The sequence below is a fragment of the Mesoplodon densirostris genome, chromosome 8, assembly GCF_025265405.1.
Source record: "Mesoplodon densirostris isolate mMesDen1 chromosome 8, mMesDen1 primary haplotype, whole genome shotgun sequence".
Taxonomy (NCBI): Eukaryota; Metazoa; Chordata; class Mammalia; order Artiodactyla; family Ziphiidae; genus Mesoplodon; species Mesoplodon densirostris.
The window spans coordinates 100,379,343-100,394,432 of NC_082668.1; the positions used below are offsets into that span (position 1 = coordinate 100,379,343).

Genomic DNA, 15,090 nt, shown 5'->3' on the forward strand with positions numbered 1-15,090 from the left:
GGGCCCAGCCGCTCCGCGGCATGTGGGATCTTCCCGGACCGGGGCATGAACCCGTGTCCCCTGCATCGGCAGGCGGACTCTCAACCACTGCACCACCAGGGAAGCCCCTTTGCAAATATTTATCCTGAATTGAAATATGATTCACATGAAGGATGAAGTCAGAGAACACAAATATTAAATGACAGCTTGAAAATTATGACTTTACTTCAAGCCTTGTCACACACCTTGGACTTGAATGTCTGGTAAAAATAAACCTCAAAAACTGTTAAAATTGCTCAATCACATTGTGACATTTCAAGACTACCTTGCAAAGTTTCTCTTTGAGGAACTGTACAAAGAAAGGATTAGTTAGTCTTCTTCAACTCAGTAGCAGACAAGTACCTGCAGCCCAGAAGCTAATATAAAGTATTTAACCTGATCTCCTACAAATTTGGTCAGCTTATCTCCATTTGTCTGACTCATTACAGTTTGGAAGCTTCAGCAGGCAACTAACTCTCACAGGATACACAGCGATCTTCACTCACCAAGAGTTCTGGGCCACAAGGCCATGTGAACACAGAATACTCACTAATCACTGAGAGATGTTCTCAATATAATCCCAACTATTCAACTACATAACGAAACAGAAATTTGAGTTTTCCTAGGATACGACTGGTATAGAACTTAAGAATTTAGAATTTTGGAGTAGGAAGCTCACTCAGTGTTGAATCTCCTCTGCCTCTACCCATCAGACAGTTATTAGAGTCAACTTTTATCTCAGTCTATATTTGGCAGAGGAATGGGCAAAAACAAACACACTGTCTTACACATAGTTGTGCCACAAAACTAATTTACAATTGCATATACTTATTTTGTGCCAGGCCCAGCGTTTGGGCACTTTGACTGCGTTATTTTATCCCTCACAACCATCCTCTGAGATTCTAAGTTCCATATTACAAGGCTTATCTTTTGTTTTTTGTTTTGTCTGTCATATAGTCACATCTCCAATAATCTCTACTGGTCCATAAAACCTTCTTGACCTTCCAACCTGAATTAATGTTGCTGCTGAATTATATAGCTTTACTAGCTGTACCACTCAAATGTAAAGTTGTTACACGTTGCCTAATTACTGGTTTTATAGTGAGACAGTTTTAAGTTCTTACTTTATGCAGTGTACTATTCTAGGTACTGAGGAAACAATACTAAACACATGGCAAATGGATGCTACCTGTCCCCTCTTGTTGCCTCTAGGGAAGTAAGAAGGTTACCTAGAAGGCAGCAAATTAAATGGACAATAATAATAATAATACATGAAGTGCAATTAGAGTACCTAGAAGGTTCACCTTATCTAGTCCCATACAGTCTTGAGTGTTTTTTCATGGATTCTAGTGATATTCTGATTAGGCTCCAACTTTCCCACCTGGTCTTCTAGAAATTCAATTTTAACTTGGTTATAGTCTCCTAAAGATACTTCCTCTTCACCAGCCTACAGCTCCTTTTTCGCTCAATTGAAATTCAAAATCTTTTCTCCACAAATGCCGTTTCCTGTTTTCTGAGAGAAGATTTTGCCACTTTTCTCTTCACCAATAAGAATCTGGTTTACAAAAAAAATTTTTAAAAGAAGAATCTGGTTTACAGAAGTTGAGGACTTGTGTTTTATAGAATTTAAAGCCTTTACTGCTACATTATTTGTATACTACTGATCTGGTTTCCACAATTTATTCTCTCTACTACTTTGATTCCCTCCCTCTTCTTTTTTTCCTATCATTTACTCCTTTGACCCAATCAAAAATTAGCAAATGTTTCAGAGCTTATGAATGTAAAAATTGAGGTCACTATTTTCTTACCCTCTCCTACATCTGGAAAGATAATCTTATACTGGAGTGATTCAGATAATAGAAGAAATATGTAGGTGGGGAGGAACAAGATACAAAATCCCTTTCTCCTTTTTCTTTGTGGTTGAAAAGAAAAGGCCGAGAAGAGTGGAAACTGGGCCTTCCCATGCCCTGCCTGACCTGTTGTCAGGGCAACAGGATGTGTGGGGAGCCCTGGCCTTCCCAGTGCCTGTTGCCAGGGTAACAGGATATGAACCATCTTCTCTTATGAAACTATGCAGTTTCCCTGCCTTATTCTATGTTTCTCTTCTATTTGGTGGAAAATTATATTTGTTTAAACAAACCTAAAAGCAACACAACTTCAATATACAAGCTACTGAATGATCACGCTTTGCAAGAAATACTGTAAGTGGGTATGTACCATTGATATTGTTACTTGTGGAAATAATGTAGAAGAGAATTTTATTGTACTGACTTTCTGAAAATAGGGACCTCAGTTTTCATTTTTATAATCTTTGAAATATTCCTAATTTTTGATTGGGTAAAAGAAATAAATGATAGGAGATGATGAGGGAGAGAAGAAGAGTGTTAATGGCAAAAAACTGTGGAAGCCAGAGAAGAACTATATGAAAAATTTAGAGGCTAAGAGCTTATATCTGTTGGCATTTTTTTTGTGTGTAACAAACCATCTTGCAATTCAGTAGCCGAAAACAATAAACATTTACTATTTTGTCATGATTTTGAGGAAGCTGGATAATCCAGGATGACCTCACTCACATGTCTGGTGGCTGATGATCTGGTTGGTCTAGAGGGGTCTCAGCTGGAATGGTTTATATCTGCTCCACATTCTCATCCTCCAGTAGGTTTAATCAGGCTTCTTTCAGTACTGGTACGGGGGTTCCAAAGAGCAGCAGGAGAGAGTAAACCCCAATACATAAGCCCTTCCCAAGCCTTTGCTTGTGTCACATTTACTAACATCCCATTGGCCAAAGCAAGTTAGCCAACATTCTGGCCAAGCTCAGAGTCAGTATGGGAGGGATTATCCAAGAGTGGATGCAGGAAGTCATGAACAAATTGGGATGTATTGTAACAGTAAACAACAGCATAAAAGAATTTCTGGAAAATAGAGGGCTCCTTGGAAAACTTGAGATATTAAAGCAGAGATTTGCTAGGGGATGAAATATCAAGAGGGTCACACATATAAAGACACTTTTTCATATTGGGACCAGTAGGAGGTATTGAAGATTTTGAGAGTTCTTAAAGTTCATAAGAGCTCCTTAGCCCATCTAGTAACCATTTCCAAATACAGACTAAGAAATGATGAGGAAAATACTGCACGCCTTTAAGGAGTTTATATTCTCTGCTGGCAATAAAGTAGAATAAACTCCATTTAGATGATTTTTCTAAAATAAACAAAAGGAGAAATGCTCACTTTACTTTAAAAAAGAACCTTATCATATGCTTAAAATCTGTTATAACATGAAAAGAAGAGAAAGCACAGCAAGAATAAAATACCTTGTTTTAATCATTAAAACTCCTGGCTTTATTCTCATTGGTAAATAAAAATCTTCAGGGACAGACATCCAGACATTTCTACTGTGCAGCATTATTTTTCTCTGTTGTTTGGCATACTAAAGGCCAAATAAATTAGAATAATTTTGTAAGTGTCCAAACTCCAAAGGGGCAAGAGGGTTTAGGAAAAGTCAAATTCCTTTGCAAATTCTAGCTAGGATCATTGTTTAAATAAATTAATTAAAGAGGTCATGGTAGTGCATGTCCTAGAAAAGGAAAGGAATAAAACTAGGGAGTTTCTGACATCTAAAGCATATGCCAAGAGATAACTCCCCTTAGTATTCATCTTTGAGTATGCAGAATTAGGCAAACAGATGGCAGGATTGTGGAAAAATCAAAATAAGAGAGCAGTTTTTAACTCCTGAAATGTCAGGTTTTATAGTGAGTCTCGAGTGTTAAATAGAATTATCTAAGTCAGTGTTCAAGGGAATAGGTATGGGCCTAGGAATCTGGCTCTCCCCCTACTAACAGGGGAACATTAGTCAAGTTATTTAATGTCTTTGGGGCTCAGTTTCCTCATCAGAAAAACAGGATAATTATGCTGAACCATACATATCAAAAGAAAAATATTTTAGAAAGAATAAGCCATAAAAGAATTAAAAAGTGTGATTACTACTAAGCAATTATAAGGTGATTTTAAATAGCTTAAGCTAATCAAAAACATGACTAATGCCCAAGTCATACAGTTTTTTCTTAGCTTGCTCCAAATGCTGTTTATTTTTAACCAAGTCTTAGAAAGTCCAGTTTTAAGTGGACCAGAGTCATCATACTGTTGCTTTGCTGATAAGAAGTCTATTGGGATTTTCTTCTAAGTTATCAAGGACCTGATTCATGTACAAAATTCCAAGAATCCTTCGATTCTCCATGATTATGCAGAGTTTAATTCAGGTTGACCTCTGTTTTGCCGCCCTGTAGACACTGGTGCTTAAGAGATTTTACTATTTTTTCATGCCTCTTTACAAACTTACTTGAACAGCTACAAATATCAAAATTTTACCTACCAGAAATTATTTGCTTTGAGCATTTTCTGGGCCTATTTAATAAAAATTTGTTTTTAGATATTTTATAAGATATTAAATAGAATATAATCTCTTTCAACAACCTCAAGAAATTGTAGCTTAAAGGAGGAACCAAAAGAGTCAAAATGTTTCATTTATATGCCTCTAATAACCTGTTATAATTTTTATGTCCTTTCTTAACAAGAAATAGTTATTCGTGCCCAATACTTGTTCAGATCAGGTATGTGAAATACTAGGATTCTCATAAGCCCTAACACTATCATCTGTTTAATGATGCTAATGAACAGTTCCTTTCATATCCAAATGGTTTACAGCACAGTCCTTTCCAGATGGGAATCAGACTTGCTCAAATATTTACATTTGATTAGCTGACTGAAATACGTTAGAATGAAGGACAAAATCTAATAACATAATGGTGATTTGGTATTTTCTATAATGAATTGACAAAAGGAATGACCATGGCACATGACAATAATTACTTGGAAATCAACTCTCTTATGAACCCGACCTAGACAGGGATAAGAAAAAACCTAACAAATGATTTTCAAGCCCGAGTGACTCAGGAAATTAGATTAGCCCTAGGTCATACATGATTACAGAGACATAAAATCCATTCTAAGACCACTACAAGATGCTGAACAAGACACTGAACAAAAGACACCGAATCCATCAAGGCAATTCTTCTATCAGTGAAACTCTCAAGGCCAGCCCACTTCTCTTCCTCAGCTCTCTCTTCCCACATAACACACTCTTGCCTCGGGGAAAGGTAAATCCTTGAGTATAACTGTTCTGGTAAAGAGAAACCTGAGGATTTTGGTGAGACCACTTCCACTGAGCTAAAAGAAAGCCTTCTTTTCTCACGTTGACAATCCTGCTCTGTCTACTGATTCTAAGAAAATTACCTGAAAAAAAAAATAGAATTCTGCTTCTGCATGTATTATCAGTAATAATAATGATACTGCTAGTACTACTTGAACTCTAGACACTGTTCTTAGCAGTTTATAAGCATTAATTCATTTAATATTCCCAACACCTATGAGATTGGTAAGGATATTATTCCCATTTTCAGTTAAGAAACCAAGACATTGAAAAATGAATCAACTTACCATATAGCTGTTAAACAGTAGAGTTGGAATACACGTAAGAATGGACAAGATTATGGGAATATTAATAATTACAATGTTTTAAGAGCTTACTATGTGCCAGGTACTGAGTTATATTTCTTAAATACATTATTTTATTTAATTTTCACTATCTTGACTCTGGCAACATCCAGATTCCCAGATCCTAATGCTTCCTTCTAAGTGGAAGGACCTTTCATTGGAAAAGCCTTCCTGGCCTCTCTTTGCCACTTCTCACATTCTTTCACAGAGGAGGAGAAGCAACATTTGGTTGGTGAATTGTGGAGAAGGAATTAGATTTTGGGATGTAAGCTGTCCTTTTCAAGGGGCGTGGAAGGGATATTCTACTTGTAGAAAGCATATCTCATCTACCAGAGGTTATGAGGTAAATTTAGGAGAAGAGACTTTGTCCCTGTTTGGGGAAGTCTACAGTTTGGGGCAGTAAGTTGAATTCAGAGATGTTTTGGCTTATTTAGCTGCAAACCAAAAACCTTACTCTCCATTACAAATTTAGTCTTTCAATGAAGCTGACATTTTATCTCCATCTACTGGACTCCTATATCTGTCCTTCACTTAATTCTGAACTTGGGCAAAGATTATGTGACATTCCTTAGCCTCTCTCTCATCCCAAGATCTAATGAGATAGGTATCAATTTTTGTCTGTCTCAGCTCCTCCTGAGAGAAGTCATCCCTGACTAGCCAAAATACCTTCTCCAAGTGACTCTTGACCACATGACCTAGCACATTTTTTTCAGGTCACTTCTTACTCCATTTTAACTTACTTTTTGTAATTTACTTTTTGGTTATTTGTTTCCTCTAGAATGTAAGTTCCTGTGCCTAAAATAGTACCTGACATACTACACAATCAGTAAGTATGATTGAATGAATAATGAATGAAATAGTTGGATATCACAGAAAAGCTAATAACTTTTCCACAGTCACTCATTAAATGATAGATGGTATTAGAAAATATCTGACTGTTTCCAAGTTCAATTTCTTCATCTCTAAGGTATTTCATCTCAACAATGTCTATTCTAGAAAGCATAACATAATGTTATGCAAGAACTGAGATTTATATTAATATTATATCTGTATACCAATATAGGCTTCATGAGATGCTTTTCTTCAAATCAGTTTTATGACTAAAAAACTGATTTTTTTAAACTGATTTGCCTTATTAATCCATCAAAAGAGTCACATACACATCCATATGAGAACAGAGACTGAGATTTATCAACAATTTCCAAGAAAGATAGCATAAACATTCTTTGACATTTGAAGTGAATCCACTATATATTTTCAATATCAGAGCCTGGTAAGAAAACTGGGGTTCTGGGCATGTAATCCAGGGTTAGATGGAGGACAGTGAGTTATTTAATGGCTAAGGATAATGAGTATCTAACTCCAGTGTGCCATAGAGGAACCTAGGCTGGGCCCCACCTCTAGGCATCATGTCTGTGTCTGTGTGTGTGTATGTGGGTGTGAGTGAGAGTGTATGTGTGTGTTGGGAGAGGACAGGAGTGGTCATGTTGATTAAATACTCTTACTATTCTGTTACAGGAGAAATGTATTAGTTTCTTATTGCTACTGCAACAAATGTACCACAAACTGAGTAGCTTGAAACAACGCAAATGTATTATCTTCAGTTCCATGGGTCAGAAATTTGATGCAAGTTTCACTGAGCTAAAATCAAGGTGTTGGTAGGGATACATTCTTTTTAGAGGCTCTAGAGAGAGATTCCGTTTTCTTTCCTTTTCAAGCTTCTAGAGGTTTCCACATTTCTTGGCTTATAGCCTGTTTCCTCCACCTTTGATGTTGGCAAAGACAAGTTGAGTCCTTCTCACATCATGGCACTGTGACCTCCTTCTGCCTCCTTCTTCCATTTTTAAGAACGCTTGTGATTACATGGGCCCATCTGGATAATCTAGACAAATCTCCATATTTTAAGGTCAGCTGATTAGCAACCTTAACTCCGTCTGCCTCCTTAATTCCCCTTTGACATATAAGGTAACATTTTCACGGGTTCTGGGGATTAGGACATGGACATCTCTTGGGGTCAATTAGTCTGCCTATCATAAGGCTCATGGACTAAGTTTTAAGAAGCACCACTCTAGATCCTTTTCTGGTGATCTTTCTAGGTAACCATTGTGAGAATGTCCTCTTTTGTGGTTTTTTTGTTTGGGGAGCAAGATGAATAAGTGGTTTAGAACTAGGCTGATCTGTGTTTAAATCCAAGTTCCATCAGACACTGGTTGTTTAACCAACTTAGGATACTTACCTCTTGAAATCATTGAAAAGAGTAAATGAGAATACAGATATGTTATATCTGGAAAGTTCTGACAACTAGTAGACGATAAGCAAACATTATTTCCTTCCATCTTCTTTATCCCTATTCCAGCTATGAATCTATCGCCACTCCTCCCACCTGGCTTTAGGCCTTATATTGACAGCCTGACTGATCTTCTAATTTTGTAGTTAGACCCACTATAAGATTCAGAATTTTATTCATTGATGGATTGATTTAACAGTATTTATTGCATTATGTCCAATATGCCAGTTATTATGCTATGGGCTGGAGATCCACAAGCAATCATAGCGAACATAGCTCTTTTTCTCAGTAGCTTGTGGGGAAGGTAGATTTTGTTATGAAAAGGGAAGCCCAGGTTACTTAATGAGCCAAATATAGGAAACTAATCTAGTATGGAAGGTCAGGAAGGATTTCTTTTGCAAGTGAAATTTAAGAAGAGATCTTTGAGCATTTCTTAATAGGCTCTCAATTAGAATTTTTAGTAGGACAATTCTTCCTGATAAGAGAATGTCCTAAGCTCTGGAGGACAGTTATCATGCCTGGACCTTGCTGCCCACTGAATACAGAAACACTCTCAGGCACTGAAACAACCAGAAACATCCCCACACATCTCTAAAAACCTCATGGGAAGCAAGAGCAACTCTGACTGAGAGAGGAGAAAGGAGTGGTTCCCTCTGGAAGAGAGAAAAAAATGAGCAAAGGCAGATGGGAAGTAAGCAGCATTTCTTCTGTGCAACCCTGGGTTTGGGTGGGAGGAGGCCACAGAGGAAGAGGCATGAGAGCAGGCTCCAAAAGTTGAACAGGTATGGTAAGACCTGGGAAGGATGCTGAACTTTGTTTTTTTGTTTGTCTGGTTTTTTAAAATTTATTTCTTTTTTGAATTTTATTTTATTTATTTTTTTACACAGCAGCTTCTTATTAGTTATCTATTTTATACATATGGATGCTGAACTTTGAAGGGAGGGCACTAGAAGCCTTTAAAGGTTTGAAGCAGGAGAGTAAAAGGATCAGATTTATTTGCTTCTAATCTATAATGTTGCTCCATCCTAAAGTATAATTCTAGTTTGGTAATATGGTGCTAATAATGCCTGTCATTTTACCTTTTGCCAATTTTTATTCTAAATATGTATTTCTGCTACATCTTCCTGGTGATAAAGCTTTGGGCTACTTCATCAGAAAACCGTATAACACACTGCCCTCTAAAATAACAGCTAATTGAAATTAGTTATAGGGTTCCTGCTTTCTCCTTCACTTTCTGCTCCTCTACATTTTATTCTTCTACTACTGAAGATCATGTGTACCACCAATCAAAGAGAAAAAAATGAGAAAAGAAGTTTAAGTCTTTCCACTGTTGCATTCACAATTCCAGATCTTAAAATCTGTATATTTGTATGGATTAGGAGAGATAAAGAGGTATGTGTCTCTACATATAAAATCAATTATCATATCTTACGTTAGGTTCTAACAGCGAAATTCTCATAGTCTTACATCTATAAAAACTGAAGGTATTGGCAGTAAGTACTATGGAGTGGTGAGTCTCACTTTTTTTGTCAATAGTTTATGGTTTTGAGCAGTTCAAACTCTCCTCTTTTCTATTGAAAAACTGAGTAGGATAACACTCTGATTTAGTTTTACTCTAACACCTTGTGGTTTTCACTGGAATTTTAACTTGATCACAGTTTTCTGGAAATGCTGTAACCTCTTAGATCAAATTCTTAGAACAGTAGCACTGATGGGAAAGAGCAGTACCAATGTTTTAAAACATATTTGATTTTTTAAAAAATCCACAGTGGAAGAGCCCTTTTTACACTTAAAGACCAAAAACCAGTATCATGACACAAAAAAAGATTCTTTTTAAATTGAAAAAAACTACTATGTATAAATGAAAACAAATATAAAATCTTCAAATCAACTTTCTTCATGGAAATCAATAAACTTAACAATCTTTGCAAAGACTAGTGTTAGACAAATGTTCTCAGGATGTAGGAAGTAGTATAGGTCCCAGAGTCACAGGAAACTTCTGAACCAGAAATTTCATCAGGTTTCAAGATGGCAAAAGAAATAGGAAGTGTTTTCCAAATCCTAAATGGTTGGTAACTTATGGACAAGTATATGATTCTTTTTAAATGTAGTTTATGAAGGACATGATGCCATAGTCATTTGCTAACATTTCTACCATCAGACATGGTGAGGCATTGTGTAGAATCTAAATTGTCATACTGAGTGACAAATTAGTGGTAGAAGATGGATTGAAGAAAGCTAAAGAAAAGAGCCATAACTATAAAAAGAAAATTAATAGAACAAAGCATACAAGTCTACATCAGAAATGGGAAGAGAAAACTGTTTTACCTTTGTTCCCACAAATGAATAAGAGATTTCTTAGCACACTACTGAATATGCTGTCTCGATTAAATATTATATGAAGGAGATTTAAAAGAAGTTCAATGAAAGAAATCAACAAAATGATAGAGAAGAATTGATATTTTAATTAGTTTACCCACATTTTCACATGCGCTACAAAATATAAAAATTACTTCTATGGACTGAAAAAAAGTGTTCTAAAATATAATGTCATATGAAAATGCCTATAAAATATTTTCTGTAAATATCTACCTTTAGTGGTTCATGTTTTCCATTTTTAAGGTATACTGGAATAAATCGTATTTTACTTTAACCTTTGTATCTATTTTTATTTAACCTCAAAAATATACTTATTTCAATATCCTGTTGAAATAAATAAATGCATTTGTAAAGTTTGCAGTTAAAGGTCAAAAAATCACTTTCCAAACAAGTATCTAAAGGCCTTCATTGAGCCTTTTTTGCCAAACTAAGAAAATTATTTGATAGCTTTCATGAGTAACATGATTTTAATTGCCATTACTTAAAAGTGGGATTCTAGCACTAGACATTTTGATAAGCTAAAATTCTGTTTGAGTCACTATAACATTTTAAATAGGGAAGACAATCTCAGCAATGGAATAGGGAGTCCCTCATATCATTTCTTTGAATTTAGACTACACAAAAGACCATAATTAAACAATTTGGTTGTCATTAGTCATGCAGATTTTAGATTTAGAGCTTCTTGTTTTGACAATTCTGAACCTAGAATACTGGAAATGTCTTCAAGTATAAGTTAAAATAATAGTGCCAAAATGAAAATTCTTTCTTGCTTTAATGCAAAAGCATTCAGTCATTTCCATCAGTTTAGCAATAATTATTTTAAAAAACCTAGTTATCAGTAATTTGGTCATTCAGTGTCTCTATGTGGTCATTCAGTGGTGCTATATAGACACAATTCAAAATTTATATAGGTACATATATAATTATATCCTACATCCGTGTTGAATATGGTCATGAAGCTCTACTGCTGAATGACTCTATCACCCTCTCCTGAAAAAATATGACAGTTGATCTTTGAGATCAACTGATAGTGTGAAAATTGGATAACTTTGCCGTAAAATGTTAGGTAAACACAAATTCACTTCTCAAATTTTTTAAAGACATATGCATACACTCACTACCATACATCTTCATACATTCAAATAACTGCAGAAAAATAGAACAAAGACAAACTGAACAAAACAAACAAACCAAAACCATCCCGTCCTGCTAAAGGGAAGAAAATCTAAAATAGGTTGTAATATGAAATATAATTTTTCCGGTACAGATGTTCATCCACTCATTAGGTTAGGATACAAATCAGCTGATGACTGCCAATGTTTAATTTTCATCTATGCTGATTAATTTTGTAAGCTGTTATTTGCTTTTATAGGATTGTTTCCCTAGAGAACCACCTTTACAGAAAAACTGTGATTTCTAAATCTTCAATGAATCTTGTAAACATATTTCTCTAATTCATTCAAATGATGTAAAGATGGCTTCCTTTTTAAAAGTTTTTCTCTGGTAAATGTTGTTTGCATTATTAATGTGCTCTTAAACCAGTGCACTGTAATGCCATGTATTACTTCAAGTGTAAGAAAATATACAGAGAACACTAACTATATAAACATCATTGAATACATTCAAACGGAAGAAAGTAGAAGGAATTTTTACCTAACAAAGTTTGATATCATTTTTCTTTTTAAAAACTCATAGATTTTGATAAACAGCAACATTAAATTTACTCAAATGTTGCATTTTATACCATAATATGTGTACACAACATTAGAAATACAAATCCTAGAAAACCTGTGTTTCTCATGGTATAGGATTCCTTTAGCTATTATTATAGAAAAGCAAACATATTTTCATTTGAAGTCTGCAAACATACTAAGCAATTGCAATGGCCTGTAAATATTCATATTTCATATTTTAAAAAAATTAAATCTTATTTTACAATTATGACATAATTAAAATAAAGCATGTAAACATAGTGTGCTGGAACACTAAACAGGAATTAGTTACATACACAGAAGAAAACCTAAATGCTGTTTAAACAGCAAGGTAAACAGTACTGCAGTTAAAGTTTGACTCAGGTACTTACATTTCATGCTTGAAATAAGCACACTTCTTGACCCATCTTACTAAAGTCTAGTTTACACCATGAGCTATTCTGTACTCTCAGAAGTGAATTGGTTAATTTAAGCCAAAACTCTCAAGCAAGTTTGGTATGCTGCTAGTAATTTTACCACATAAACATTTTTTTCTTAAAAAAATATTATTAAGACATAATGAATAAGCACAATGGAGTATAGTTATTTATTATCATATTAATCCTGTCCTTTTTATTCAAAATCTAATCACAAAGAAATAAGTATTAGTAGTAATCTGTCTTTTTACCTGAGACAAATTTTATTTCTGCAAGTACCCAGACAAGCAGCTTTTCTAATTACTTTTCTGCATATCTAAACCACATATCTAAGTAACGCATACAGAATGTCTAAAAGAAGCCATGTAGTCTAATAGTGAAGTGAATTCTCAGGGAGTTACCTTACTTTACATAAAACATACCTGTGCAAAAGAACTATACATCCTTCAAGCAAGTTGTTAGCTAAGACTGAGACGTTTTATTTTTTTTTTAAGAAAATCTTTCTAAAAGAAACACTAAACCACAAAGTCAGAAAGTACCAACAACTCATCATGTTAATAGTCAAAATTTTTTTGGTCAGAGAGGTGGATAAAAACACAGACCAAGCAAAGAGCTTACTCACATTCCTTTCAGGCGTTGCCACATTTTTTCAGTCTGTTCTCCTATGAGATACTTAAAAGTGGTGTTTTCCAATTCTTCAGTTTCTGTAGCAGTAGACCCCATGATGATACTCCTAGGGCAATACAGTTAGTCAGTTTCAGCAGCTAGAACAAGCATTCCTCAGTCCACTACAAATCTTAAAACAGTTATACAGTAGCATCTCTTATCTATCAAAACATTGCAGATTTACAAAGCTGACTGCAGCTTCTGCCAGAATTGCTATTGACTTTGACAGGCATATCCACTGCTCACCACATCACCTCCCTTCAAGCAGACAGCAGTATAAACAGATCCTCTGACCTCACAGAAACAATCGACACATGTGAGCCTGCTACTGTACTACTGACCAACTGAGCGCTCCAGCTCTCCCCCAAAGCAGCTCATTTGTTACTGCTCTGTGCACTGAAGCACATCAGAATTCCTACAGTTTCTGAGATCTATTATGCACAAGAGAAACGTGAATGACTTTAGCACACCAGAAGAAGCTGAATTCCTCTCTACCAATGGAAGGAGGGCAGGATGTAATAAGAAAACAGATGGTAGGAAACAGTATCAGCAGCACCGCCCTGAGAAAAAAGTGGCTGTTTTAAATGCCAAGGTTTTTGTCTCCTAATTGATCTGGAACCAAGAGTTAAAAATATACCAGCCTCTAACAATAAATTCAACAAATACTAATGACAACAATGAGAAAATAACATAAAAGCCATACAGAAGACAGACCACCGAGCTCCACAGGTTGTTATTGAAAAATATGTACAACGATGATGCTGTAATCGTGCTTATTCACCTTCTCCTAGCAACTCCACACAGTAGGTAACTGCCAATTTAACCAGTGGAAAACACGGCAGCTGCAAACAGACTGCTCTGTGAATCCTTTGGGGATTAAAAAAATAAATAAAATGCAACTAGTGTGTCTGCTTGTGTACGTGTGTTGAAGGAAAAGGAGTGTGGGGGGAGGAGAAGGGAAAGAGAGGGAGATGGAGGAGAAGAGAGAAATTGATGCTGTGCTGCTTGTGCATTTTAGAAGAAAAATGAGAGAAAGTGGACATAAAAGGAATCAGAACTGAGTCATCTGCCAAGCTCCCAACACATGGTGAGCTTTCTTTGAAACAAGCACAGATCTTGAGTATGAGCTTCATAACAGCTATGGCTATCTGCAAGCTGCTAAGAAAAATATACTTAAAAGCAATATCTCTTGTTGTTTGTTTGGAGACACAAATGTAGTTTTATTCCTCCCTGCAAGAAGCTTACCTGTTACCTTGAGGTTTAAGGTAGAGATATTCATAGACAGTAGACAGGTAACAATATTTAACATTTATTGAGTGTTCACTATGTGTCAGACACTGTTCCCAGTACCTAATAGTATTACTTTTTAAAATTCTTACAAAAAGCCCATGAGGTAGGTAATATTCCCGATTAACAGTTGAGACAATTGAGAAATAAAGACAGTCCTCAGATTTAAATCCAGTCCTTTAAAATAAACACTATGATTTTACTGACAAGAAATCTCCCAGGGGCTTCCCTGGTGGCGCAGTAGTTAAGAATCTGCCTGCCAATGCAGGGTACACAGGTTTGAGCCCTGGTCCAGGAAGATCCCACATGCCATGGAGCAACTAAGCCCGTGAGCCACAACTACTGAGCCTGCACTCTAGAGCTCGCGTGCCACAACTACTGAGCCCATGTGCCACAACTACTGAAGCCCACGTGCTTAGAGCCCATGCTCCGCAACAAGAAAAGCCACTATAACGAGAAGCCTGCGCACCTCAACGAAGAGTAGCCCCTGCTCGCAGCAACCAGAGAAAGCCCGCGCGCAGCGACGAAGACCAAACGCAGCCAAAAAATTTTTTTAAATAAATTTAAAATAAATAAGTAAACTTAAAAAAAAAGAAATCTTCCACTATAAAGTTACTATGTCTATCTAAACAACACTGACTGCATCTAGTCAAAGTTGTAATATGTACAGTTGACCCTTTAACAACCCGGGAGCTAGAGGTGCCCACCCAGCCCTCAGTGGAAAATCTGCATATAAATTATAGTCAGCCCTCCATATACATTGTTCCCCAGTATC

At 35.9% G+C, this 15,090-nt stretch overlaps 1 protein-coding gene across 5 annotated transcripts in view; it reads right to left on the reverse strand.

The window, feature by feature from the left end:
• PDE1A (phosphodiesterase 1A) overlaps positions 1–15,090 on the reverse strand; it is a 356,805-nt gene that overhangs the window by 340,160 nt on the left and 1,555 nt on the right. Inside the window, exons 1-2 of one of the 5 annotated variants that reach the window (XM_060105860.1) lie at positions 13,499–13,514; positions 12,985–13,095 (exon numbers count right to left, since the gene is read on the reverse strand). In XM_060105860.1, coding sequence (XP_059961843.1) covers positions 12,985–13,085 — 101 coding nt within the window. In that variant the 5' untranslated portion in view covers positions 13,086–13,095; positions 13,499–13,514. The other 4 variants (XM_060105858.1, XM_060105859.1, XM_060105856.1 and 1 more) reach the window with 4 other exon arrangements.